Source organism: Pteropus vampyrus, unplaced genomic scaffold (assembly GCF_000151845.1).
Source record: "Pteropus vampyrus isolate Shadow unplaced genomic scaffold, Pvam_2.0 Scaffold61, whole genome shotgun sequence".
Taxonomy (NCBI): Eukaryota; Metazoa; Chordata; class Mammalia; order Chiroptera; family Pteropodidae; genus Pteropus; species Pteropus vampyrus.
Window position 1 is genome coordinate 785654 of NW_011888842.1, and position 15251 is coordinate 800904.

The 15251-nt window shown below is 53.5% G+C and overlaps 1 protein-coding gene and 1 pseudogene across 1 annotated transcript; one reads left to right on the plus strand and one right to left on the minus strand.

Annotated features, from left to right (window-relative positions):
• Positions 1-4345: 4345 nt before the first annotated feature.
• Positions 4346-4464, plus strand: LOC111740309 (annotated as a pseudogene).
• A 5170-nt stretch (positions 4465-9634) lies between these two features.
• KIF12 (kinesin family member 12) lies at positions 9635-15245 on the minus strand. Its single transcript, XM_011360935.2, is given in 14 exon segments — positions 9635-9972; positions 9974-10062; positions 10411-10529; positions 10620-10720; positions 11291-11395; positions 11467-11557; positions 11920-12006; positions 12211-12301; positions 12384-12486; positions 13079-13183; positions 13265-13383; positions 14093-14249; positions 14418-14509; positions 14928-15245. Coding segments are annotated over 14 exon segments (1374 nt in total). The 5' UTR covers positions 14992-15245; the 3' UTR covers positions 9635-9921.
• Positions 15246-15251: the final 6 nt, after the last annotated feature.

A 15251-nucleotide genomic window follows, 5' to 3' on the forward strand; every position in this document is an offset into this window, starting at 1 on the left:
TGTGGTCCTTACTCCCACCCCCTCCCCGCTCTGGGCATGGAACGTGCCATACTCACAGCAGCCTCTTTGCTCCCTGAAGGACCCCCTTCAGACAGGAGATTCCAAAATCAAGATCCTTGCTCATGTGAGAATCTGAGAGTTCTCCCCACATAGTCAATGGCACCGACAAATGGTGTGTCATGTCCCTGCCGTAAGAGCCACACAAATTTGTCTTTCACCAGTATCAGGAACAAATGTATCTCTACTCATCATAAGAGAGTGCTTCTTTGGCTCCAACACTGACAGCTTAGCTACTGATGGCATTTTTTTTTTTTCCCTCTGGCTGCCAGGAAGCTCAAAGCCATGTTACAAGCTTAATCACAACTGTACTGGCTTAGATTTGGGGGGTGATTATCTTTCCCCTTGTTTACAAAGTTTCTCAGTCTGTTATGTTTGGTTAGCGGTGGTAGTAAGGAGGCAGTCCGAGTCAAGGAGAGTACAGAGAACTGGGAGCTGGAACCCCTGGCTTCTGGTTCTGTGCGAATTTGGGGATGGCTTTCTCGTTCTGAAGCCCACTTTCTTCATCTTTAAATGGAACATAAAAGTCCCTGTCCTGTCTGCCAAAACGTTAAGTGAGGCAATGTATGTGACAGTAGTATCTACTACTAATGTAGTAGATAATGTAAACTATCTACTACATTACCTGTGTGATGAACTCAGGCATTTGTCTCAGAGAAACCAGGCCTGGTATAAGAATGAAAACAAAACAAAACAAAACAATAAGTTATTAATAGGAATAGAGCTGCCCTATTAAGGTTGTCTACAGCATACCATGATGGCTCCTCCGTTTTTCCCAGCAGGTCTGTATTATTAGGGTTGTCAACCCCATTGGCTCATGGGAAGCCCAAGGTATGTGGAGTGAAGAAGAATCTGGGCTTCTTTGGCTAGGGCTGTTCATTCAGCCACACAGCCTCTCCTGGGGGAGGGGAGAGGCTGGAGGCTGGTCCCAGGATGTTGATCTCTCCTCCTGCCTCCAGGGATGTTTGCTCTCTTGAGATTATTAACCAGTGCAAACGGAGGGAGCAAACTCTGCCAAGGGCCACTGGACTTTGAGCTGCTTTTTAAAAATTAACCCTGGGCCTCAAGGATACACAGCCAGCAGGGGTCAAGAGATGCTGACCCCTCTTTTCTCTCTCGCCATTGGGGTGGGAGGATGGAGGCTCTGGGGCCCCTGCCCTCCCAGAGGAGTCAGGGGTCCAAGAGTCCGCAGGAACTGGCCATGTTCCAGAATCATTTCTAGGGATGAAGGAGGGCCTGCCCCATGCAGGAGGCCTCAGAACCTCAGAGGTGTCCTGAGCAGTAGGGAATAGAAGCCTCATTTTCAGATGAAAACAGAGGCTCAGGGAGCGAATGGGACTTGTTTAAGGTCACCCAGCTGTGGTCAAGCTGGAACCCAGGCTTCCCCCATCTTTTATTCATTCGTCCACTCATTCATTCACTGAATACGTACTCTGTACTTGGTGGCGATAGGATGGAGAACATGACAGACTCCCGGAGCTCGCTGCTGGTGAGGCCGGGATGGGAAGGAAGGACGAGAAGATAAGACAAGATGGTCACTGCGGTAACGGGGGAAGCAGAGGCCAGGGGAAGGGAATCTAACCGGATGGGCAGGAGTTAGCCAGACACAAGTGCCTACGGTGGTGGGGAAAGAGGGTGTTCTAGGCAGAGTAAGCAGCAACTGCAAAGGCTTAGAGGAGAAAGACGAAGAGAGAGAAATGTATTTGAAATGCAAAACGAAAAACCAAACACACATAGGTCTGGAGATTGGACAGAGGGCCGTGGCAAGACGAGGCTGGGGGGTGTGGCCAAAGCCCAGCAGTAAGACCTGTGATCCCAGGCCCAGAGGTTACCTGGAGTGTGCAGGAAACACTGGGGGGTGTTCAGAAGTGAGTAGACAGTCAGATTTGTATCAGGAGGGATCAATGAGTCGGCAATCGCAGTGGGAGGCCCGGGAAAGCAACTCCCTAGGAGGTTTTCCTAGTAATGACTGAATCCCCAGATGCATCAAGAAGAAGGAAGGACCTGGGGCACTGGGACCTGGTGACTGGACAAGCAGGGACATGGAGGACATTGGGCAGAACTCAGAACTAAGGCCAGGGTCAAGGTTCCTCTGCTAATGGTGGAAGGGGATGGCAGGTGGCCTTCTCTCCCCACGAGGAGGTATCCAGCTGCAGGCCTCACCCCAAATGCCTGACCCCACCCAGCTCCCATGGACTCGAAGCCAAAGCCTGTCCAAAGCTGGAGGTGAGCAGCACCCAGGATTCCACGACCAGCAACAGGAGAAGAGATGTCTTCACTGCCCTGTGATTTATAAGTTTGCTACTCATTCCCCCCACCTGTCTTAAAGAGCCAGGCCACCCAGAAATTTGGGTCCCAGTCTCTGTGACTGGCAGGGTGACCGTGGGGCAGTCCTCCCTCCCTGGCCTCACCTTCTTCATCTAGAGTTCAAACTGAGGGTAATAATAACTCACTTGACAGGGCTGAAATACGAACCGAATAAGAGACGTTTGTGGAAGTGCACTTCAAGTGTACACACTGGAGGGACCAATATCATCACAAGCACTTTGAATCCTGTCTGGTACCAGGCAAGGGCTGCCCGTACAAGCTGCAAAAGCACATGAGCAGCCCATGTCCACCAGAGGGCAGCAGAGGTCTTCTAGAAAGGCCATGGGTTTCCTCACAGATGGCATGGTTCAGACCAGGAAACAGGGCAAAGGCCCATAGCACTGGTCTGACCAGGGCTAGAACCAGTCTCCCTTGGCAGAGCCTGCTTAAAATTCCCTGGTGAGTGTAAAACATCCCACTTCTACCTTGCCTATCCACACCTGGGCTACAGAGTTGGACGCTTGGGTGGAGCCTTTCAAAAAGAGTTCCCTGGGAGATCCTCCTGGTAAGCCAGAATGGGGTATGGCTTCTATAGACCACAAGGCTGCTGTGCCTGAGTAATCACTTGATTAAGGTCCTACAATGTTTCACGTGCCAGGTCCCAGGATGAGTACTCTACAAATGCATCTTACAGAATCCTTTCGTTAAGGTTCCATCATTTTACTACGATGGGAGTCATATTTTGCAGATGGGGAAATGGGGCTGAGAGATCAGGTGATCCAGTGTCGAAGGGTACCCAGATAGTGAGTAATGACTGAACCCCAGATGCATCTCCCTGATACCTGAGTCACTCTGCTGACCTTCCAGACCCTGTCCCTGATAAACAATGGGACCTTGGCCATGTTCTTTCAGAGACCTGGGGCAGACAGGCGGACTATCTCTTGCTACTGGATTTCTCACAGCTGGAGTCAGGCTGATGTGAGTCTGGCTCTCCCTTCCACGGCCAAGATCATGTTCAATGTCTGCCACACTGAGAACTGACCCTTCTGTTCTTTCTTAGGGCCCAGCTCTGCGCTGGGCACTTAGCAGGTACTCAGTGAACACAGGCGAAGTGACTTACTTAGGACTGTGATGAGAAGTGTAGATCAGACCCCAAAAAGACCACCCAACTAGAAGGCAGCTGAGGAAGACTGGGAATTAGAAATCACCATGTCGCGATTCCTTGAATAATGACCAGTGAATGAGTGACTGGGATACTCAGTGGTACACTTTAGAAAGCAAAGAGCCCTTGCTCTGTGGTGGCTTTTCCTTGTGTCACCAATTTTGAATCGATCTGTATGTTATGACAGGGAGAATTACCAGGGCTTCATCCAGCAGAGTGATGGTTAAACAGCTGAACTTTGCACCCAGGCAAACTTGGGTTCCAGTCATGGCCATGACCCCTTCCTGCCTGTTTGATCTTAACTGACTCCACCTTTCTGAATCTGAGTCTTCTCCTCTGTTAAATCGGGTTAATAGGAGCTCATAAGCATGTAGAAGGACTAAATGACAAGAAACAGGTCATGTTCTTGCTCTTTGGGGAGAGCTTAGCAAATAGTAAATGCTAATAGGTGGAGGTGCCCTGGGTGGAAGGTGCCCTTAGGTGTTGTCGATTTAGCTTCCTGACCATGGAGCGGGTTGCTTAGCCTGGAGAAGCAGAAAGCGAGCCTCTTTGGAGTTGTTTCCTTGAGAGCTAGCTCCCCTGGGGACAAAACTTGTGGTCCAGGGTCTGGTTCTTTTTGCACTCTTGAAGAAAGAGATCCCCAAAAAATAAACTTCCAAAGGTCTGTCAGCATCCAGGAAGAGGACACAGGCATTTCCTGCTCTTCACAGGCCGATCTTATCTGTCCATTAGAACAGCACCTCCAGGGATATCTGCCTGACTCCTGGCTGACCGAGTCGCATCACCCGATGCCTTCGAAGGGACTAAAATAGCTCTTTTCTCTACAGCCATGCCACCCTGAACAAGCCCGATCCCATCTGATCTCAGAAACTATGCAGGGTAGGGCCTGGTTAGTACTTGGATGGGAGACCACCTGGGAAGACCGGGTGCTGTAGGCGTAATAGAAATAAAGTAAAATAGTTCTTTTCTGAAACCACGAGGCAAGCTGGCCTCTTCGGAAAGTCCCACTGGCTTTTCTTCAAGGAAGACAAATCAATGTCTCTTAATCAGCTGCCCTGGCTCCTCCGTTGAGCAAGAGTCCTGAATGGACATGTCCCTCTGTGCAAGAATTCTTGTAGGAAGGAACCACAGAGCTGGATGTCAACGAGTTCGTGAGTCAGTTTAACCAGAGTCCAGATATTGATGCAATTCCTCTCCCAAGGGTTCTGGAATGGCAGAACGTTTGTGCTGACAGTCTCTGCTAGTAATAAAAAAAAAAAATAGTAATAACAACTAAGGTTTATTTAGCACTGACCGCACGCCAGGCTCTGTCCTAAACAGCTTTTATGGATCCACTCTTTCAATCCTTACATCAGCCCCTATGAGCACTTATTAACTTCTCAAAGGGTAAACCAACCACATCCCCATTTTACAGAGGAGAAGACTGAGGTTCAGAGACCTTAACTGCCTTGCCCAGGCTTCCATGGCTGTGAGTCGGGCAGACCGAGGCTGAGCGTGGGAGTGGGTTTGCCCAAGGTTTGTAGCATGGAGACCGCCCAGCTCTCCACCCAGGACCCTGCCCCCCACACAGCGGCTGCACTTCAGTGGTCCATTTCTAATTCTCTTGGTTCTAGCTCAGACTGCCCAGAATCCCACTTCATTGGGTAGTTTGTAAAGAATTCCTTTCTATTTGGGGGTGGTGAGAGCTCCTCCATGAAGGGAAAAGAGCTTGGGGAGCCCCTTCCTCAGACTCACCAAAGACCTTTGCATGGTCTGGCCTTGCTGGGCTGTGCTGGGCTTTGCTGGAGACCAGCTTCTCCAGGGAGGCTGCCTCGTGTACTCACCAGTTCCTGAGCGGGATGGGAACTGCCCCTCTATTTGCCTTTCCCCTGTGGTCCTACTAGGTGGCACTTGGCATGGTGGTTGAGAGCACCTCCTCAGGAGCCAGACCACTCTGGCAAACAATGCCCCTTCCGCTGCCTACTAGCTGTGTGACCTTGGGCAAGTTCCCAAACCTCTTCTTGCCTCGGTGTCCTCACTGCAAGATGAGGATAATAATAGCACCTATTTCACAGAAGTTATGAGAAACGAATGAGTTAATACATGCCGAGTACTGGGAAATTTGCTGACTGTTATTTATTCCAGTACTAGCAACTCACTTTATTGTCCTTTTCCCCCACTTGATTGGAAGCTCCTTGAGAGGAGGGCAGTGGGTTAAGGTCAGGCCAGTGTCCCCCACGCCCTGTAGAGCAGACCTGGCCTCCCAGCAGAGGCTTAGTCAATGTGTGATGGGTGAGAGAGAGCGTGATCAGAGCCATGAGTCGAATGAAGGTTCTGGAGGAAGACACCTCTGGCTAACTTCCCAAGGTCTTCCTTGATGGCCAGCTGCTGTAGATGTCAGTGATGGCCTGGGGGCTTGTCCGGCTTGCATTGTAGGTCTACACAGCATGCTTAGAACCCAGGTCTTCCGACTCCAATCCTGGTCTCCAACCCCAGCCCCGACCCGTCCACAAGTTCCAGTAGCTGCCGCTTCTTATTTCATAGCAAGACAACCTCTACCTGCCCACCCCTGTTCCACCATGTTTGTTTGCTTAAAAAAACAAAACAAAACAAAAAAAAACAAATAAACAAACATAGTCTATCTCGGGATTGGTTGCCCAGATAAGACCTTAAAGCCTTTTAAAAACAAGCACCCACAGCAGTGCTCTTCCTGAAGTCTGTGCTTTCTGCCAATCCATCTGCACGGGCTAAGAGTCGGCATCCCCAAGGATCCAGAGAACTCAGCCAGGCTGCCAGACGTCTAGGTTGCTCTCTAGATTTGCCAGCATTCTAGAAACTCAAGGTTAGAAACTCTGAGCTCTGGTGAACATTTCTACCTCCAGCCAAAGATCCCAGAGGACCTCCTCTCAACTTCTATACAATGTTTCAACATTTCAGACAGGTCTTTTAGGTATTTGGCATTCTGGGAAATCCGAATTTCAGGATTTCCAAGAGCTGCTCCCAATTCTAATGTTCTGAGGTACCAAAGACCTTCTTCTAAGTTTGACAGTTCTGGAGAACTACTGCTCTATTTCTTGGGGCCAGAGATCTGCCCCCAAATTCCAGCATTCTGGAGGTCTGTAGCTTTCAGGGTTCCAGAAGTGTCCTCTGGAATCTGCAAGTTCTCAGTAAGGACCACTGAATTTGAAGAGTCTTGATATGTTCCTGGATCCTATCGAATTCCTCCAGGGTTTAGGGATTCTGGATAAGTGGCAGTTCTAGAGTGAGGATGCTGATTGGGAGATGGACACAGGGCTTATGAGATGGGAGTAGTGGAGACTAATCCCCTTGAGTTCAGTGTCTATCCCTGGGAAAGTAAGTGGGGGTTTTGCTGAGCTGGAACTAGGAATCTGGAAAATCGTGGCTGACTCCAGGGGGAGAAGGGCTCATCCAAACACAAATGAACCAGCAACAGCTGGGGTCCCCCTAGGTGGTCCCTGTCCATTCTCTCAAGGCAGCTAAGGAAAGTTCTCACGCTCAATGCCAGGGGCCTCCCCTGCCTGAGGCTGGAGACCTCCCAGCAAGCAGGGCCAGGACGCAGTGAGTGAGATAAGGGATCTGGGATGAAGAGGAACCCAGGCTCAAACCTGCCGAGCCATCCAAGCTGATGTGGCATTAAATTACCTAGAGTAGAAATAAGTGACTTTATGGCATGAGTCAGGCCCACTCCTCCTCCCCTCCTTCAGGTCTCCTCACAAATGTCACCTTTCCTGACCCCCTGATGTAGAACTGCACTCGCCCTGGCAGGTGGACCTTCTATTTGGCTCCATAGTATTTATCACTAACTTCCCATGTATTTTGACCATTTCTTGTTTCTTATCTGTGTTCTGTGAGGGGAAGGATTCTTACGCTTTGTTCAATGCTGGACCAAAGTGGGTTCTCAATATTTGTTGGGTTATTATTTTTTTAAACTCAAATTGTCAATTTCATCAAATTGCCATGTTAACTGCAAGTTGCTTTTGGCCAAACCACCTGCAAGAGGCAACGCCTTGTGCTAACCTCTCTCCATGTATCAGTGGATTTAATCCCCGTTCCATGAGGGGCTAATTTTATTGTTTCCGTTCTGCAGATGAGGACACTCGGACTCAGAGCAGTTAAGTCACCTGCCCAGGACCACTCACAGATAAATGACGCTGGGATTTGAACTTGTGTGGCTCAGTCTGTGGACTTAACCACGGTCACCTCTGCCTGGTCCAGCTGCCTGTATTATCTGCCGTTAACCCACGTCCTTGGGCTCTGCCTCTGTGGACGCTGGTTTTTCCACAAAGTCTTGCTTTTCAATTCCTGGCCGCTGGGGGCTCCAACCTGGGCTGACCCTGTTGGCCCCAGCTTCAGGGACCAGCCCTGCAGAGAGATACTCAGAAGTCAGAGGCCCTGCAGTGGGGAAGAATCAGAAAGGCCCATAGCCTGCCCCGAGTCACAGAGCATGCTCGATTGTGCCCTTGAGGCACCCTGCTTTTCTCTGTGGGTCCTCACTCCTCTGGAGAAAGGCGGGCATAATGAGAGGATATCCCCAGCGCTGTTTTCCAGAGCAGTGATGTGCAGGAGAATGCTGGGTCTTTTCTTTCTTGGTCTTGCACGAGGTAGTGGGGTGGGAACAATGGGACTTGGTTTCCTTAGGCCAGGCCTGTGGGCAAGTCTGAGCACTGTCCAGATGATGGCTGAGACCCCAGGGCCATCCCCAGGCTCCCTGCTACTCCCGGCTGTCCCCCTGGCTCACCCTCTGGCCTTGGCTCGCTCCTTCCCCAGTGTTCCCCGCACCTGTGGTGCAGGCCGGCCTGCCCAGGGCCTTGCTTGAACCCAGGGCCCCATGTCAAGAGAGTCCAAACTTGAGGCCTGGCTTGGGCACTTCTGGTTAGTCATGTCCCTCCCCACACTGCTGGTTTCATTGGTCCCCCTGCCTCCAGCTCATCCTCACCAGTCAGTCCACCTGCCACAGTGGCCAGGGTGACCTAAGAGCAAATCTAAGCTGTTGACTCCTTAAGACCCCTCGGTGGCTTCCCCTGCCCTCGAGACAAGCCCAAACTCTGGAAGCGCCCCACAAGGCCATGCACTTCCTGATGCTGGCCACCTTCGGCACCCCAGGGGTCTCTGGGCCTTTGCCTCTGCGGCCTCATCCTGCCCTGGGCCAGCCACTGTTCACCCTTGGAGCCTTAATCATAACTCTCTTCGGCTAACCTTCCCTGACCCCCTTGACAATTTCTCCTTGGGTGACCCTCCTCCGTGCCTCCAGTCCCCTGGGTTTCCCTGTCAAAGCACATGTGTGAGGTTAAGTGTCAGCCTGTCTGTCCCCCCGCCCCCGACTGGGAGCTCCCTGCGCAAAGCCAGCTTGCTCCTTGTCGGTCTTGTTTGCCACCTTGATCTAGAGTTGATGCTAGTGGGGTTTTTGAATGAATGAATTTATGAACCAATGAAGAAATGAGTCATCTGGGTCTCAGTCTCCCTAACTACAAAATGGGAGAGTTAGGTCAGCCTGATGGCTTTTTGTAATGAGGTTCTCTCACTGGCACCCCCAGTTCCTCATGTCAGGCCTAGACTTTCCCATAATGATAGACCCACTGCATCCCCCTGGGCACTATACCAGGGATGATGAGACTGCTCACCTCCTTGACCTTCATTAGAGGGCAACAGGACAGGGAGCCATGTCCCCCATGCAACTGAAACCAGAAAGTGGTCCAGGGAGGGTGCAAGGCTTCCCTGGGGTCTCAGAGCAGGTCTGTGGCATCAGAACTCAGGTCTCATGACCCCTGCAGCACCGGGCCACATGCAGCTGGCACAGAGAAGCGAGCCCCTTAGTCTGCCACCTGCCCCAGCTTGAAGCCTCATCAGTTTCCATCAGGCTTCCTTCCTGGGGGTGCTCACCCTTTGATTCCCACACTTGCCCAGTGGGACACAGCAGTAGTTCAACTAAAACTTGCATCATACATGAGATGGGAACCTGGACTATTTCTGATCAGAAGGGGACACACATCTCTGCCAGTGTCTTTGTCTCCTCTTCTTTAGACTCCCCTGAACGCCCCCCACCCCCTCTGGGATGTCCTCATGGGAAGTGACTGACTACCTGGAGGACAGGACTAACCATAACCAGACTTGGAGCTGAGGCCTCTCTTTATTGATACAAATATTTCATTACCTGCTGCCTGCTTTCTCCTGAATCCAGTCTCATTTCTTGTAGTCTGGGGTGGCACCCTCCCTTTACTTCCCCAAATTATTCTCTAGCCCCCACCCCCTGGCCCTCAGGAACTGTCCTTGCCCAGCTCTGCTGGGGAGTGGAACGGCAGCTGTTATCCCCATTGGACAGATGAGGAGACTGGAACCCTGGCGTTCAGAGCCCAGCCCAAGGTCACATGGTGATCTCCTGGGTTTCCGGTTTGCCCTCAGCAGTGAGGCAGGACTTGGCTGGGACTCCGTGCGTTCTCACTGGGGGGGTGGCTGGTGCCGGCCACGCCTCAGAGAGCTGCCAATCTGGTCTCTGAGAGCCTCCAGTCTCCGGGCCAGGTTTGGAACCGTGGCCCCACCTAAGGGGCACGATGAGACTCGAGGTCTGCACTACTACCCTGGGCCCCTCCCTACCTGGGCCCCTCCTTGCCCAGGCCCATCAGGGTCCCAACATCCTCTGGGGAAGCCTCAGGTGGTACTCTCTCTCCTCCCCCCTCCCCCACATACACCATGGGCTCTTGATACCCATCTGGGATTGCAGGTGGCCCTAGGAAGAGAATTCCAAGTTTGGAAACTAGAAAGGTCTTAGAAATCACTTCTCAACATGCACCCTATTTCAAAGATGGAAAGAATAAGGTCTGGAAAGGGTGGGTTCAGGCCCAAGACCACAGAAAGCATTAGGGGCTCCCCCCTCTTTCCTTCTTTACCTCTCAGCACCGGTGATGTGTTCGGGGGTCCCACGGGCAGGGGAGGTGCAGAGGGTACCACCTCCGCCTCGGTCAGCATTTCCGCCAGGACTTGGGTCTGAGTCCAGTCGCTGTGACTCCTGCGCGAGGTGAGTTGGGTGATGGGAGGTGAGCTTTCAAGTTCCCAGGCCTCCTCTTCCCCAAGCCCAGTGCTCCAGCGCCCAGCCTACCTCTCTCTCTGGCACTTGACAGAGCCAGGGCTGCACGGGGGTGCCCAGGCTGAGGGCTGGACAGAGGGGGACATGCCATTTGGGGCCTTAGGGCCAAACACCTGCAGGCAAGACCAAAGCCCACGCTGGGGGACCTCAGCCCTGCCTCTTTGTGCTGACCACGACCCCACCGCCCCTGCCACACCTGCCCCACAGGACACCAAGAACGTCCGGTGGGCATAACGAGGCAAGGTCTTGGTTGCTCTTTCTGTGGGCAGTGGGTGGCCCTTGTAATGTCCTCTCAGAGGGCAGGAACCCTGTCTGGTTGATACCTGAGTCCTCAGTGCCCAGAGCAGGTAGAAGACAAAGCAAGGAGCTGAAAGGAGAGTCAGGGAACAAGCGAGTGAACACAGGAATCAGCAAATGCATAAACGAGTAATAGGTAAGTGAATGAATGAGTGAGCGAATGGCAGAGTGAGTGCCTATGAAAGAAGGCGGGATGAGGAAGGGGAGGCAAGGCAAACAGCTATTCTGAACCTTAGGCAGAGGGAGCCCCAAACCAGCCACTCACCCCAGTGACCCAGCCTGGGACCTTAGAGGCCCTGGAGCTCTGGAGCCTCCCGGACTGACCACCTAGATCAAAGTCTCCAGCTCTCCCAGATCTCCCTCATCCCTACCTTGGGCTTTCCTACCTGGGGCAGGTGGAGCTTCCTCTGTGGACAGGCCCAGTGGGCCAGTGGTGCTCGGCACAGGGGGCAGAGATGACAGCAGGGGCAGGAGCAGAGGGGTGGCAGGGCCTGCAACAGGGCATGTCAGAGGCTCCCTATCATCCTTGCTCCTTCCCACTTCCGGCTGTGTAGAGACTCACATGGCAGGAGGGAGCTGGCACCATCACACAGGGACATGGTGGGGCTGGGCCACGGCCTGGCTGGTGAAGGCAGCAGGCGGAGAAGAGGTGGCTAAAAGAGAACAATGGGGTCTGTGCCTTCAGCCCTCAGTCATACCACCGGGCTGGTCCCCACGTTTCCTCTTTTAACGAACACTAAGTGCCAGGCACTGTTTGTAATGCTTTACGAGTGGACTCATTTTATCCAGTCTTTAAACACCCTGTAAGGTGGGTACTGTATTACCCCCATTTTACAGATGAGGAAACCCGGGCAGTGAGGGGTTACATGACTCACCCAAGGTCACACAGCCAGTAGGTACCAGAGCTCAGGTGGCCTGGGTCCAGAGGTCAGACTCTTAACCATTTCCTCAAGCCACCCCTTTCCCACCTGCCCTCTGTCCCAGGGCCCATCTCTGGGCTGGTGGCCACGCTCACCGCTCCAGCTCATGGACCTGCTGTGTCAGGACGCGCTGCTCATCCCGGGCCAGGTCCCGGCTACTCTGCAGCTGGATCTTTTCTTTCCTGGGAAGAACAGGCCCCGGGAAGGTGACAGGAGGCAGGGTTGGTCGGAGTATCAGTCAGCCTCTCATTGCGTGTACTAGCTCCAACAGGCAGGTGGGGACAGAAGGGAGCTGGGGGTGGGGGATGGGGGGGCGGAGTGCGATTTGCCAGAAGCAGCCCAGCATGAGGGGTGGGCAGAGTCCCCTGGCTGGGGCTGAGCCCTACCTGAGCCTCTCATTCTCTAGCATGAACTCCTGGAGCATCCCGTAGAGGTTCCGCTGGGCCCAGGCCACCCGGCTCCCACTGAATCCGGAGACTGCAGGGAACGGGGAGGTGGCCGAGTCCACGGGAGCCCCAGACCCTCTCCACACCTCATCCGACCCCCAGGGAGTGCATACCCTTGACGTCCCTTTGGCCCAGTTGGGACCGCAAGAGACGGTTCTCCTCCTGCAGCTGCAACACCTCGGTCTCCAAGCGCGGAGGCTGCTTTGCCATGGGAGACTGCAGAGAAAGAGGCCCTGAGCTGCAATTCATGGTTGTATAAGTTGTGCACACCACAAGGGCTTCTGGGAGTGGGGAGTGAGTGTAGCCTCAAAACCAGCCCATGCTTCACTCATCAGCCTTGCATCCTGGCACAGGGCTATATCCACTTGGAAAGGGCACCTTGTCTTATTGCATCGAAGTGCCTATGGCCTTAGCTGCATGGCTGGAGGGCCCACTCTAAGCTGGACCCTGCTCCATGTCACACCATAAACTCAGTTCTGTTCAAACCTTGGCCCAGATCCTGACTCCAAACAGGCCCCTACATCAGGCCCCAACTCAACTCAGACTTAATAATACCAACTGGGATCCAGGCTAGACCCTGAATCATATCCCAGATCAGACTCCAACCTTAGACCTGCCATAACACTGACCATGACCCTGACACCGACCCCACCCTACCCAATCATGACCCCATCATCAGGATTCCAGCTCTAATCTTAACTCTGACTCGGTCTCAGACTTCAACCATGACACCAACTCAGGCTCCAACTTCTGCCTGATCCCCAACCATTGCCATGCTGTCCCTCTGCCTATGTCTTCCTACATTCACCTTAGGAGCCTGTGGCCGAGTGGTGACCCGCTGAGCTCGGCTGGCATATCGCAGGGTACTAAGAGTCTCAGGAAGGCACTGGGCTGAGGGGGACACGCAAGCCACCTGGGGAAGATGGCCTGAGTGTTTCTCTCTGGGAGCCCCTCCCTCAGGCCCTGGCCCTCCCTGCCAGCCCCCATCAGGTACCATGAGGGTGACCCCATGCCCCCCCAGTGAGTCCGCCAGCAGCTTGGTGAGCTTGCTGTCTCGAAAGGGGATGTGGCTTTGCTTCCGCTGTGGGTCCAGCAGCAGGGAGATGCAGTGACCTGGATGGGGAGAGCAAGGCCCAGCAATGTTACACCCCTTGCCCAAGACCACCCATCTGGTCCACGCAGGGCAGGAATCTTCACCCAGGCCTGTGTGACTCTAAAATCCCTCTTTACAAATGATCTTATTTCTCTTTCAAACTGGCCTCTGCCACCAGACTGGGGCTCTTGAGGGCAAAGATGGCTCTGTCCAGCCTAGACTCCCAATACCCAACAAAGGGTCCGGCACTCAGCAGGGGCTCAGGAAATGTCTGCCAAATTAACTGAAGAGGAGCTCCCTGAGTGTCTCCCCACGCATGTGCAGAGGAAGGGCCGATGACGGGGAGTGGAGGTGGGAAGACAGGCCAGTTCTCTCCCTCTCACTGGACCTCAGTCCTCCCAACTGCACAAGGGACCAGCTGAATGTCTGAGGGCTCACACTCTGCCCCTGAGTGTGTCTACCTCCCAAATTGGAATGTAACTTTATTCTAATTGAATAAAGTTTATAGGGTTTATAAAGTCATCGACAAAGTCCTAAGAGGGGAGGCATGAGTCAAGAGCAAGCTGAGGCCAGAAGGAGGCCTGTGGCTCCTGGCTCACAGCTCTTTAATTCTCTTCCACGTACTACAACTCCGCAGGTTCCACCTCCTCACCACCCCTTCCCCATGGACAGCTGCAGGTCAGGCAAGAAGGGGGACACAGGAAGTTAGATTTGGCCCCCAGGTCTTACCCAGGGCCAGCAGGCTACGGTTGATGCTGTTGGCCTCGAGCATCAGCTCCCCACGGGATCCTGTGGCTGCCACCTTCTCACTGCCGGCCAGGTCTACAAAGCACAGCTTCCCACCTACAGGGTGTTCCCCAGGATCCACGGGAGACACCTGCTGGGACTAGGGGGTTGCGGCTTGATGGGAATTGGGAGGAACTGTCTCCGTCAAAGTCACAAAGCCAAGGTTTCCACTAGGACCCCCTTGCATGCCAAGTTGGTTTATACACCCAGAGAGAGACCCCTGCTGGCTGGCCCTGGGCCAGCTCCTTCCCCAGGCTGGAGCACTCACAGTTTGGCGGCTGATATAGAGTGTGAGCAGGGCATGGCTTCGGCTGGAGGCCTGGTTCAGGGTATGAGCTGAGCTCCTTCGACGACTAAGACCTGAAGGGAAAAAGCATCAGGAGCTGGACCTAGTAGGAAGAGCAGGTGGTCACCAGTGAAGGCAAAGGAGGAAAAGCATACTAATAGAGGGGCCAGCCTGTGCAAAGGCACAGCGGCAGGAGAGGGGAATGATGGGAGGTGGGCTACGGTTCTAGCACAGACGGGTGAGAGAAGGATGGACGGAAGTGAACAGAAGAATGTCGGATTCATATCTGGTCAATGTCCCTCCTGTTGTGGTGTGGAGGGAAGGAGAGGGCGCAGAAAGATCACCTGGAAGGTGTGGCACAACACTGGGGCAGAAACCCAGTCTCAGTGTCCCCGATGGCTGCCACAGGGGGGATGCTCAATAAATACTTGATGAATGAATGAATGAGACTGGAACGGAGAGGCCCTATGGGCTGGGTTAAGGAGGTATGACCTTTGCCTAGGGTCCGGAGGATCTGGAGAGGAAGAGGGATGTGGTTTGCTGCATGGAAGAGCATGACTGGAGCCGGGGAGCTCTGAGGTGAGATGACCTCTCCAGGGAGCAAAAAAGAGGCCTGAGGCCGAGACTCTCGCCTGGAGAAAGAGTGGACCTGGAAAGAGTTTGGAAGGTGGATCAGCAGGCCTGGGGGTGGGATGGGGCCATCCTCGTGTCTGAATTGTTGGTGTGCTGGCCCTTTGCTCCCACAAGGGTCATCTCTGAATCCCCAGCTCCAGCCAGGGGTGCTGAGTGCAGTCAGGGAAGGGTCGAGGGATGGGC